This window comes from Canis aureus, chromosome 15, assembly GCF_053574225.1.
Source record: "Canis aureus isolate CA01 chromosome 15, VMU_Caureus_v.1.0, whole genome shotgun sequence".
Lineage (NCBI taxonomy): Eukaryota > Metazoa > Chordata > Mammalia > Carnivora > Canidae > Canis > Canis aureus.
In genome coordinates, this window is record NC_135625.1 from 40,226,860 (window position 1) to 40,240,352 (window position 13,493).

The 13,493-nt window shown below is 38.6% G+C and overlaps 1 protein-coding gene across 1 annotated transcript in view; it reads left to right on the forward strand.

Annotated features, from left to right (window-relative positions):
- Positions 1–242: 242 nt before the first annotated feature.
- Positions 243–13,493, forward strand: part of ADAM9 (ADAM metallopeptidase domain 9) — a 137,957-nt gene continuing 124,706 nt past the window's right edge. Inside the window, exons 1-2 of the mRNA XM_077849229.1 lie at positions 243–570; positions 10,507–10,604. Coding sequence (XP_077705355.1) covers positions 474–570; positions 10,507–10,604 — 195 coding nt within the window. The 5' untranslated portion in view covers positions 243–473. The remainder of the gene's footprint in view (positions 571–10,506; positions 10,605–13,493) is intronic.

Sequence of the window (13,493 nt, forward strand, 5' to 3'; positions counted from 1 at the left end):
GCCAGCAAGCCAATCAGGAAAGGCTGCGCAGGGGGCGGGGCTGCCCTTCACTTCTCCTCGGTTCCGCTTCTGGGTCTCGCGCTCCACCTACTTTTCCTAGTGCTTCCTCCAATCAGGTCCTTCTACGCCCAAAGTAGGCGGGCCTGGGAGCAGAAGGGGCGGGGCGTGAACGGCAGTGGGCGGGGCAGCGAGTGTGAGGGGGCGGGGCAGGCTAGTGAGGGTTTTAGCTTTAGCGGCGGGGACTGAAAACCTCTTCTCCCGCCGGCGACTGGATTTTTCTCTACGTCAGCGTAGGGAGCGCGAGGTCGGGAGCGAGCTCGGACCGGAGCCGAGTTGCGTCAGTGCCGAGCGCGTGTTCGTCCCGGGCGCGCGCATCCCGGGCAGCTCTGGGGCCCCAGCAGGGCTGGGAAATGATGGAGCAGGCGGAGGCAGAGGCGGCCGAGTGTTGAGTGGAACCTGCGGAATCTGCCGCGATGGGATCGGGCGCGGGCTCGCCCTTTGGGGTCTTCCGGCTCCAGTGGCTGCTGTTGTTTGGCACGGTGGGCCCGGTCCTCGGTGGGGCTCGGCCAGGTGGGTGTCCGCCCCTCAGGGACCTCTGAGATTTGTGTTTCCTCGGGCTGGGAAGCTCGGAGTTACCCCGTGGTGCCCGGGAGCGGAGGGGCCGGCGGGGGACCGGACCCGGGGTCGGGAGGCGGAGCTGCTCCCGCTGAGTGTGCCCCGCGCTTACACCCGAGCTCGGGGTCCTGGCGGTGTTCTCCTGCCCGGTCCTCTTCCCCCGCCTCCGGCTTGGCACAGCCCTCGCCGCGCGCCCCACCCCCATCTCGCTCCTCGCCGGGTCCCCCAGACTCCCTGGGGGCTTCTCCGGGACTTCGGCTGACCTCGGGGAGTCGGCTGGAAGCCTGGAGTCTGCGTGCCCGCCGAGGGTGTGTTCTTGTTTAAACTGCTTTGAGAAATGGAGCTTGGTTTTGCTTGTAGAGTTAATGTCACTTGGAAAGAGACCGGGGGATGGAACTTTTCCTCCAGGTTATCATAATTTGAAATTTTGACGTTCGTTTTAACAGCGGAGTCACTGGTATGTCCACCGCACTACATTTAGTGATGGAGTAAAGGGGGGTTGCTCGTTTGTCTTGGGCCATTTTGTTGTTGCAGTAAAGAGTGTTTCTTTTTGGAAGCCAAGTGCTATGTGTCTATATCCAAGGAGTCTTTTATCTGCATTTTTACTGGGTTCGTAATGTCTTAAATCCGTAAAAATAATCCCTGCTCTGCTTAGATCATGGGATTATCGTGAGAATTAAATCATTGATGTGAGACCGCTTTTGAATTGTGAAACTTCCTTTGAATGTGTAAGGTATTTATACTGGAGATGCCCAAACGTAGTGGAAACAAACTAACACTAGCTTCTTTCTGGAAACAGCTTCGTTTATTTTGGCTCTTGCATTAAATTGTTTACATAGTTCTTATTTTCTTTATTAGACGTGAAGTATGATAGAGAATGAGGGTTTTTACCAAAGGTTGCCTTGAGAGATATTTCAAAGGTGATGATAGAAGATTTCAGTGTAGGACTACTGACCTTCAGGAAACTAATTACATTTTTTCGTTTTTTTTTTTTTAAATAAATTTGTCTCCCAATTGGAATTCTGAAGCTCTAAATACTAAAACTTCATTGAATGGGAAGATACTGTATCTTTTCTGGTTAACACTGTTTTTGCTGTGCTTTACATAGATGGTTAACATTTATCAATCTGTAAAGTGAAGTATATTATACATTTGGAGTTTTAGTGATCCATGATTCTTTGTGTTTACAAATATAAATAAGACTGTATTTTTAAAGCTTGTGTATTGGATACTTGCATATAGGTGAATGGGATATCCGTATATATATATTTTTTTATTTTAAGATTTTGAGACAGGGTGCGAGAGAGAGCACGAGTGGGGGGAAGGGCAGAGCCAGAGGGAAAAGCAGACTCTGTTGAGTAGAGAGCCAGAAGGGAGCTCCATCCCAGGACCCTGAGATCATGACCTGAGCTGAGGCAGACGCTTAACCAGTTGAGCCACCAGGCACCCCTAGAATATCCTTAGGGTTTTTAACCATGACTTTAACAGTTTCTGGCCAATCCTTCATTTAAGCGTAGGTATGCTTTCTTCACACTTTAGTCAACATTTATCGAGTTCCTGTATTCACCATGCTTAATGCTTATAGAAGGGCAAAAGGTGTGCTAAGTCTTTCTGGGAGGTATATAAAACCTTGGGGAGGTTTTATAGTATAAGCAGTATTTGAAGTCATCTACATCAGGGAGTGTTCAAGTCAAAGGATAGGAGTGTGTTCTAAGGAGAAGAAAGTGTTCTTTTGCAAAAGTATGGAGGGATGAAAGCACATGACTTGTTAGGGAATGAAGAGAATGTCTGCAGGTGGTTGTATGAAAGGGGAGGCAAGGAAGAAGCTAAGGTAGGTTGGTACTGGTTGGGTAGAGCCTTCTATTCCATGCTGAGGGGTTTGGACTTTACCTATGGGAAGTTCTTCGGGAAAAAAATGTTTTTAAACATTAAACATATGACACAGGCTCCAGGATGGCTCAGTTGGTTAAGCGCCTGCCTTCGGCTCAGATCATGATTCTGGCTTAGGTCATGACCCTGGGGTCCTGAGATGGAGCCCCACATTGGGGCTTCCCTGCTCTGTGGGAAGCCTGGTTCTCCCTCTCCTCCCCTCTCATGCTCTCTCTCGCTATCTCTGTCACTATCTGTATGTCTCTCTCAAACAAATAAAATCTTAAAAAAAAAAAAAGAAAATACAGGTATGACATAACTAGATTTTCGATTAAGGTAATTGGCAAAGCAGTGGAGGACAGAATACAGGAGGGAGAGACTGGAGGCTGGGAGAGACCAGTTGAGAGGCTTTTGTAATAGTGAGCAGTGAGTCAACTCATGTTTCTCTAGGGGAATGTTCCTCCAAAATCAGCTGACTAAATTTTTGCAATACAGGATGTTTAAAACATGCACTGAAACATTTTCTGCTAATGAGCAGGAATTTGAGGACTCAATAAGTACTATCCACACATTAGTTACACTAGAAGTTGAATAGGTTTTGGTAGGCTCTTTACTACCACTTATAACACTGTCTCAAAGAGGAAATGCAGTATAAATTCCAAAGGGCTGACACTTACAGTAAACTTAAAAAAACCCCAGCAAACTGAGACTGACAAAGGTAACTTTATATCATTGTGGAAAAAATAACAAAGGGAATTGAGCATGAAACCTTTTCAGATTTTCTCTTTTAAGGTAGTGAATTATGGTGCAGACCTAGGTTTTCTTTCTTTCTTTCTTTCTTTCTTTCTTTCTTTCTTTCTTTCTTTCTTTCTTTCTTTCTTTCTTTCTTTCTTCTTTTTTTTTAAGACTAGTCTTCTAAAGACATTGAGTTTTAAAGCTTACTCATGGTGAATCACTATAAAACAAATACGTAGTAAGAGCTTAAGTCCATACTAATTCTTGGGTGCCAGCAAATTATTTGAATTTGATATCTTTGTGTTTTGCTGTATAGTACAATGTAGTCTTCTAAGTTTTAAGGTAGTTTGGCTTTCAACTTCTAAGTGAAAAATAAAACATAATTAAAATATATACAAAACAAGTCACTGAATTCAAGACAGTTTTCAAAAAGAATTTTAAATTTTATTTCACTAAAGTTGACTTTATATTTGTTTTTTTTGTGAAAAATCCTGGTTTATTATGGAATTTCCCTGAAGATGGAAGCTCTAAGTAACTGAAAGCTTTTTCTTGGAATATGTACAACCTCAAATATATGACATGGATAGCCTCATGATATTTTTTTCCTTTTGATATGTAGTATATCTCAGATTCTTGGAGTTATGCCATCCTTTGACTCAGTGTAATAGGACTGCCTCAAAAATAAGTCTGGTCCTCTTAGTATCACTTTGAATTGTACAGTCTTTTTTGTATGTTGAAATTATTCTAGTTTATTTCTCATTTTGTGACATTGTTATTTTATTGTATTTTTTTTGTGACATTGTTATTTTTGTCAAGCCATTTTTCTGAAGTGATCACATGTGGGGTACTGCTTGAATCAGAACTGTTAAGAATGAGCTAGGAAATCTGAAAAGTTCATTTAATTTGGTCAGTTGTTAAATATACAATTGTTTTGTATTTGTTTATGTTTATCTTAATATAAGAATTAGAGTATTTTAGTTTATAATAAGTAGACATGATGCCACTGCCAGATATTTGTCATACTGTAGGATAGTGTATGGGAAATGCCTTTTTTTCCTTTGGCACATTTTTCTTTTAAGGAGATTTTTCATGGTTTAACTCATTTTAGGAGGTCCCCCCTTCCCTTTAAAGGAGCTCCTTAGAACCCTCATGCAAGTACACCCCTGGAGAACCTGCTCCATTGGCTTCACTGATACATTAGAATCCTGTTGTTAATAGAAGCTGTGATCCCACCTACCTGAGAGGGGTGGCTAAGCAGTCTATGGCAGAGCCATACAATGAAATAGAGCATTGCCATTAAAATGACAAATGCGTGAACCATGTGGATTTCTGGAGAATTGATATAAAAGATATTAATCATAAAAATAAAGCTTAATTCAGATTGTACATGATAAATAACAATTAGGAGATCTGTTATGTATGGCTGTAAAGATAAGTCATTTATTCAACATGTAGTCATTGAAACTTAACTGTACCAGGGCAGGAAACACATGATCCATAAGATAGATAGATATATATATATATATATATATATATATATATATATATATATATATATATAGACACACTTATAAGGTATCGTCCTTTGTCTCAAGAAACTGAAATTCCTTGCTAGAAGAACTTAAGTTCTCAAGGGAATTAAATCTTGTAAGTGGTTGGTGGTTTTCCCAAAGGGGCGCTTAAAAAAATGAACAACAGGGACCCCTGGGTGGCGCAGCGGTTTGGCGCCTGCCTTTGGCCCAGGGCGCGATCCTGGAGACCCAGGATCGAATCCCACGTCAGGCTCCTGGTGCATGGAGCCTGCTTCTCCCTCTGCCTGTGTCTCTGCCTCTCTCTCTCTCTCTCTGTGACTATCATAAATAAATACAAATTAAAAAAAAATTTTTTTTTAAAAAAATGAACAACAGCAAAAGCTCTATTTCTTTTTAAATATGAATAGAGGTAAATGTAAAAAAATTATAACACTCAAAAAATGTAAGAAGGTAGGACATAGCAGTGGAAATTATAATTATTTTTGAATATACTTATTAATAAATGATATGTATTTATTTGGGATTGATCTTGTGAATGCAATGGAACTCTGTGGTTCAAAGTAACAGGGTTTTATGGGTCTAATTGCAGTAATTTCTCTTTTAAAATAATTCGGGCAACAAAATTATTTTATTCATGCTGTATGTGGAATTCAAGTTTATCTTCTATAGTGAAAGTATTTAAAGGTGGCTAATTGTTTACATAATAGGCAGGAAGGAAAGGAGAAAAGCCCATGGCTGAGAGTTCACATTTGTTTGCTTTGCAATTAAGTAGAGTTCTTTTAACTTGTTTCCTTCTACTCTAGTTACTATTATGAAACATATACTTAAACTTTCTCCAAACACAGTTTATGAAAAGATCTAAGGAGTTAGAGGAAGAAAGAAGTGCAGCTAACACCCTTTCCTTTCTTTCGTGAAGTTGAAGACTCTTTTAAGTTTCATGTTTCAGCTCTTATTTTTATCTCCAGCCCATGCTTCCTAATAATGTGATTTTTGATGGTGTGCTTATTTTGTCAAATCTAAAATCACAAATTTGTATTCTCTGTCTAGTTGACTGTACTAAGATTTTAATTTTCATTGTGAACCATATCTGTAGTGGTTTTCAACTGGGGGCAGTGTTGCCCCCAGAAGATATCTGGGGGATATTTTTAGTTGTCACACTGATGATTCTTCTGGCATCTAGTGGGTAGAAGCCATGAAAGCTACCTTGCATTGCAGAAGGCAGCCCCCCACAGCAAAGAATTTTCTGGCCCCAAATGTCAGCAGTGCTGAGGCTGAAGCCTTATACAAATAATGTGCATGTAATGTACTTCCTTTCTAGTAACATGGGAAACATGTTATTTAGTTCCCATGAGAAGGTTGCTATTATTTGGAATTTAAAAAAAAAAGGGAATTTGGGAGAAAATATGTATATTTCTTATGATGTTCAAGAACTCCCTTTGGCATTCAGAAATATCCTTGGATTTTATTTTATTTTTTAAAAAGCTTTTATTTATTTATTCATGAGAGAGAGAGGCAGAGACACAGGCAGAGGGAGAAGCAGGCTCCATGCAGGGAGCCCGACACCGGACTCTATCCTGGTTCTCCAGGACCACACCCTGGGCTGAATGCTGCTCTAAACCGCTGAGCCACCGGGGCTGCCCAGATCCTTGGATTTTAAAACCAAGAAGTCAAGATTGGAATAACGGCTCGACATACAGAGGTTATTTTTGGGTGCTATAATTTTGAAGATCTTATTAAAAATAAATGATTAATTGTGTTGTTTTTCTCTTTTAAAATGAGAAAAACAGAATATTGTTGTACCTTACTTTCCTATATCTTATTTTATTTTCCTATATTGGATTGTTATTCCTATTTTCCTATATTGAATTGTTATTCTTTACTAACAGTCTCACAGAAAAGATCCATGGTTTCAGACCCTGCCTGAAACTAGCTGTATAACACTATAAAGTCATTTAATGTTTCAATTTGAAAACTCTTCAGGGGATCCTTGGGTGGCGCAGCGGTTTGGCGCCTGCCTTTGGCCCAGGGCGCGATCCTGGAGATCCGGGATCGAATCCCACGTCAGGCTCCCGGTGCATGGAGCCTGCTTCTCCCTCTGTCTGTGTCTCTGCCTCTCTCTCTCTCTGTGTGACTATCATAAATAAATAAAAATTAAAAAAAAAAAAAAAAAAAGAAAACTCTTCAAATATCTGTCTGCCCAGTTGTAGTTCTCTTTTCTGAGACATGTCTTTTTCTCAATGATGTTTCTTCTGAGTTGTGATTAAAAAAACTTGAGTTGTTTAGCTTCTAGTGTTAATTGTTGCCTGAACCTGTTCGTGTATATATCCTTGACTATAATGATTTATTTAAAAAGCTTTTTAGCTTGAAATAATTCTAGAGTCACAGGAAGTTGCAAATCAATGTAGACAATGATTTACTTTTTGTCACACAAAGCGTCTAATCTCTTACCCACTAAAATAATTTTATTCCTGTCAACTGTTTGCACCACTTGGGACAGAACAGGAACTTGCAAAAAACTCAGACCGCCTGGAACACCAAAGGCAATAAGGCATTTCTCTAGTCCAGCTTGCAGGTGACTGCACGTGATCAGGAAGCCAGAAGCCGCAAGCTAGAAACAAGCTCCAGGACCCAATTTATAGCAGGTGTGCTCCTACAAAAACCAGAGCAGACCAGTCAGAGCCAAATAGATCCCAGCTCTGATCTATTGCTGACTTTTCTCCTCAATGTAATGCTAAAAATTATGCCCAGAGGTGGAAACTAACATGCAAATAAAACCTACCTCGTTTGAAGCATGGTTTGTCAGGTGTGCCTGTGGGCCCAACTTCCTGTGTTTCCCTGACCCTACATGCCTGGATGTCACTCCTTTCCTGCCTCAGCCACTTTTAAAACTTTCCCTGGCCATTGTTCAGGGAGCCAGGCCAAGGACACTTTGCTTTATGCTATCTGCCTTTTGCTCCAGCAGAAGCCCCTGATAAAAGCCTTGCATGAAAATTCCTGTTTGGCTTCTTGTCAGTTTCTGTTGCCCAGAGAGCCCAAGAGTCCGGTTCTGTAACATCACAGTGCCTGTCCTAGTAGTTGAACAGATTATTATGATCCAGAGTAAAATTAAGGTAATATTGAAACTTGTATTTTTAAGAATTTGAAAACAACAAAGATCATTGGAGGTTTATTCTGGTTGAAAGAGTAGTCCTGTTTCCAGTTAAAATGGGATTAAGGATACTCTATTTAGTGATTTAAAGCCTGTATCTATTAAGGCCGTGGATTTCTTTTGACACGGTTCCCAATGAACAACTCCAAATATCTGAATGATATTTTATCATAATATGTTGTAAAGATGCCTTGGATTAGACCATGGTCACTTTTGTGAGTAATGGAGTCCTTTCTGAGGTTTTTATTTAGTGACTGAAAGCCACACTTAGGTAGTATAATATGCCATATTATAAAGACATAATGGGTTTAAAACTGAGTAATGAATTTGAAAATTGTAGTATGATATATATTGTATTGGATAGGATACAATATGTTTTCCTAATATATCTTTTAAAATCCCAAACTAGATGAGATTATAGACTTTTTTTTTATCTACAATGATATCTTGGAGAAAGTTAGCTGTAAATGCTTCATTTTAATCTGTATTTGAGAAATCTGAGGGACATAAACAATGAATGAGTGAATGAGCACACAGGTTGGTGCCAAAGGAGGAGAGTGGGAGTTGGGAGACAGAGCAAGAAGGAATGGTAGTCTTCTAGGTGTGAGGTTAGTAAGGCTAATGAAAAGGAAGGAGCTTTGGGAGATGCTAGATAATCAGTACTTTAAATGGTTATGCTTTTGTATTGAAGGACTACTATTTTTTTCCTCCTTATAATTTCAGAAGTAAGATTATGAATTATTCATTGTAAAAACATTTGAACAATACAGACATAGTAGGGGGTACAGGAAATAAGTCCCAAGTCCTTATCTCAGTGCTCCATATCTTTCTCTGTCTGTTTATATCTAAACCACATTCTGGAGGCTTAACACTAGCATACACAAACAGAAAGACTGAGGGAAGAACAGACACGTTCTTCACTCAGTGGATCAGTGTATGAGATAATTTCATCAAGTGGAATTTCTTCCACAAATAAATACCCAAAAGGGGGTAGGAAGGGAAGAGGGACTTCCATAAGTTAAAGACTTATAAAATGCATGGACCTGTTGGGATCCTAATTCAACAAATCAATGGAGAAAAAAACAAATTCTGAAATAATCAGGGAATTTTGATGATCCCAAGAAATTATTGTTAGTATTTTTTATGTGTAATAACCATACCGTGGATAAGGTTTCTTTTTAAAGTCCTTGTGTCTTAGACATTGATTCAGAATATTCATGGACAAAATTATATGATGCCTAGGATTTGCATCAAAATAATCCAGTGTGTGTTTGAGGGAGGGGATACGTATGAAATTACGTTGAAGTTGGGTAATGGGTACACATGAGTTCATTAGTCTTCTCTCTGCTGTTGTGTATGTTTAAAATTTTCTATAATACAAATGTTTTAAAGTAGTTACCTGTAGGGAGTGGGATGAAGGAGAGACTTTTACTTTTCACTTTAATCAACTCTGCAGTATAGCATTTATGAAATATATTGTATTGCATATATGTAAGACTATAAAATGTTAGAAGTAAACATAAATATCATGAGTAAGTGTACCAAACTTGTTTGAAGGATTATCACGATGGAATAGATCCACTGAGTGAAAATGTCTTTTCTTCCCTCAATCTTCCTGTTTGTGTGTGCTAGTCTTAAGCCTCCTCATACTGAATACTGTTTAGATATATACAGACATATAGAGATATGGAATTTTCATCCATGGTCCTTAGGTGGTTACTGACCACCTACTTCATCAAGTTCACTGCCAAAATTGGCATGCCGTCAGCAATGATGCTGGAAGAGATACTGTGTTGGGTATATTGAGAGACTTTTTTTAAAAATTAAAAAAAAAATTTTTATTGAGAGACTTTGTGTAAAAGTCTCTAATGTTTTCCTAAGGGATTTACTGGGGCAATTTTGATTATACTCCATTTTTGCTCACATGAGGACTTTGGAACCCAAGCTCCACTTAGATATGATTCCACTGAACAGGATTGGATTGGGAGTATTTCTGCATGATTGTTTGAGTTCTTCACTGTTAATAAATTTTATCGGAAGTTTTTGTTTATAGGACACATTAGTGGCAGGAATATATTTTAATTGCTACATTGGTACATGTATATTTATTAGAGTTAATCTATCAGGCATTGAAAGCAACATATCCCTCTGATTGTCTTTGTTTCATAAGTGTTCCAATACCATCACAAGGAGTGTCAGTCATGGGTGAGGATGGAAAATGGGAGATGAGTGCACAGTGCTAGGCTCCACATGCCTTCTTCCCATTTCCCCACCAAAGCATGTCTTTTTTTTTCTTTCTTCTGTATATACCTTAAGATTTAAGAAAAAGGGTTAATGAAGTTTATGGCAAAAAATTGTTTGAAAATGATTGCTGTGTTTATACTGTGAAGATTTACATCCTTTCTAAGGCAGTATATTTTCCCCTTCATACTTATCGGGTATATTGCTTCTTTTTGTGTAAAAAATATATATACATACATACATGTATATGAATGTCACATGATTTTTCTGTGATTTGGGCACTCAGCTTTTGATTTCCATTACATTTTGGTACCATTTGGTTTTTCACATTCACTTGTTATATAATGTTTATTCCCTTTTCTGTAGGCTTTCAACAGACCTCACATCTCTCTTCTTATGAAATTATAACTCCTTGGAGATTAACTAGAGAACGAAGAGAAGCCCCTAGGCCCTATTCAGAACAGGCAAGTTATCTTTTGAAAAGAATGTATGTATTTAAATTTTACTTTTCTTTAAAAGATGACTGTCATTTTCAGCAGGGATTGTGTTGGCCAGTGAAGAGCACACCACCATATATATGGTGCATTATTCTAGTAAGTGATATATTGATCATTAGCTTTATTTATTTATTTATTTATTTATTTATTTATTTATTTATGATAGTCACACACACACAGAGAGAGAGAGGCAGAGACACAGGCAGAGGGAGAAGCAGGCTCCATGCACCGGGAGCCCGACGTGGGACTCGATCCCGGGTCTCCAGGATCGCGCCCTGGACCAAAGGCAGGCACCAAACCGCTGCACCACCCAGGGATCCCGATCATTAGCTTTTAAAAAAGACGAATAGTTACCTTGAAACATAACAGAATGAGATAGTTAAATTAAATTCTATGGCCAGGATAGGATGCTGATTATATAGATTTCTAACCTTTTTCTCACTGGTGAAGGTTACAGTGGTCTTTTCATAACAATAAAAATTAATCTCTCTTAGTTTATGATAGGTAGAATACATCACACTATATCTTTACAGACTCTGGAAAATAATAGTGTGTTATATGTATATATTTCACATATGGGAATGTTTATTCAAAAGTGAGTTCTATCTCCATATCAGAAGAAACATTATTGTGCTGTTAATGGGGTAACCAATGCACAAAAATTATTTTTTATACTATTTTTTCCTACTGTAAAGTTCAGAAATAATACATTTGGAATTCAATTGATTTTGCAAACTCTTCAACTTTACGGAAGTATAATTTAACTTTATTATAATTTAACAGTAATAGGTAATGAAGGATAGAATTTAGCTTATTATTGTTGAACTGCTGGTATATCCATAAATAGAAGGCTGCTTGTACATTGTGTAGGGAGGGCCTTGTAAAAAGAACGCTGGAGTTTAGAGTTGGGAGCTTTTAATTTAGCCCTCCCTCTGAGTACTGCCACTAGTCGAGTAGATCATTCAACTCTAGTTCTTCTCTATAAGTAAGGAATAAATGGCCTTACAATATATAATTCTTCCTTGGTTTTGTTTTGAACTGGACATTCTACCATTTGATTATGTTTTGCCTTAGAATAGAATGAATGTGTACTTGCTTCATTATTTTCCTCCTTTTCTTCACTTTTTAGCACAGGGACTATGCTTTCTACTTTATTGTGTCTGTGACTTTATCTGCATCAGTGTTGTATCATAAATGTATGTGATCATAATAAATGTTATTCATGTGCCCTGATAAATATTTGGAGAAGTTGAAGCAGTTTGGGCACTGGAGACATGGCAGTGAACAAAACATAAAATTCATGTTCTTAGGGAGTTTTCCATACTAGTGGGATGGCGATGGGGGGAGGAGACAATAGACAAATATTATAGATTAATAATATGGTTTACTTACAGTTCTTGAGAAAATTATACCAGGAAGGTGGATAGTAAGTGCTGGAAGTGAGGGTAGGGATGGGGTTAGAGGGTTTGTGGTTTTAATAAGGCAGACTGGGAAAGCCTTATTGAGAAGCTGACCCTTCTGTAAAGACCAGAAGCAGGGGAATGAGCAATCCAGGCAGATATTTGGGGAAGGAATATAGTATCACAAAATAATTCTCAGACTCTTCAGAATTCTTCTCAGATCATATGACAGAGGTGCTTTTATATCCTATGATTGGCCACGGTCAAAAAGGATAGAACAGCACATGCCAAAACTGACAATGGAAGGGGCTTGGTGGTGGTGGTTTTCTTTCCTTTCTTTTGTTTTATTTTTAATTTTGATTATTTTCTTATTGAAGTACAATTAACATACAATGTTATATTAGTTTCAGATGTACAGTATAATGAGTCAGTAGTTCTCTGCATATACTCACCATGATGAGTGAAATCACCAAACAATATTATTACCACCTTATTGACTCTATTCCCTATGCTGTACTTCTCATCTCCGTTGTCTTACTTATTTTGTCACTGGAAGGTTGTACCTAGGAGCTTGGTATTTTTGATGCCTACGTTGAGATCAAGGTAGATCACAGCTCACACTCAGGTTGTGGAAATAGAGCACCAGGATTTGTCACTTTGTGGAGGTGTTAGAAGTGGGCTTTTAGTGAGCCCTACAAGAAGGGAATCATACTATTCCTTGGCAAAATGTTACCCTAGAGTCCAGAAACAGTAAGGAAAATCAGAGGACACTTCTGATATTATTTATTTAGTTCCTCTATGACTTTTTCTTTTATTAGAGTTAAGGCAGAGTGGAATCTCATAGTTCTAGTGATCACATTAAGTGCTTCTGACTAATGAAGTGGTGAGTTGCTGGGGATGTTGTTTGGGGTAGAGAAGAGGGACCCATGAACTTGAGAGTAAGTGCAGGTTATTTTACCTCAATTCATTGACTCAAATACTGTCAGTTGTAAGGCACACCATCGTATAATACACCACTAACAAGGAAAGAAACAGAGTCCTGTTCGACTGCTGGGCCTCTGTATGATGCATCCTGATTTCAGAGATGTTCATTTGAAGGGGATAAATTTAATCAGAAGTGATGAAATGTGGTAAGCTGTGTGAAGATATGAAATCATGAGTGCATGAATTTCAACTTTTTGGGTAATGAACTAGAGACAGTCTCTTGAAACTAAGAAATTCACTTCACTTAAACAAAAGGTTTTACACTGTAGGTAGTACATGGCCAGATTTCACAGAAATAATTCCTGAAGTTATAGCTGAAATATAAATGAATTTAAGGAGAGTTTAGATGGACATCAGATGATTTCTGCAATAGGTTATTTAAAGGAAGGTTGGGATGACTAGAGTATCTTTTTATTATTTAAAAGTAGTTACAAGGTTCTGTAAAACAATTTCAGTTGGAGCCAAATGATTT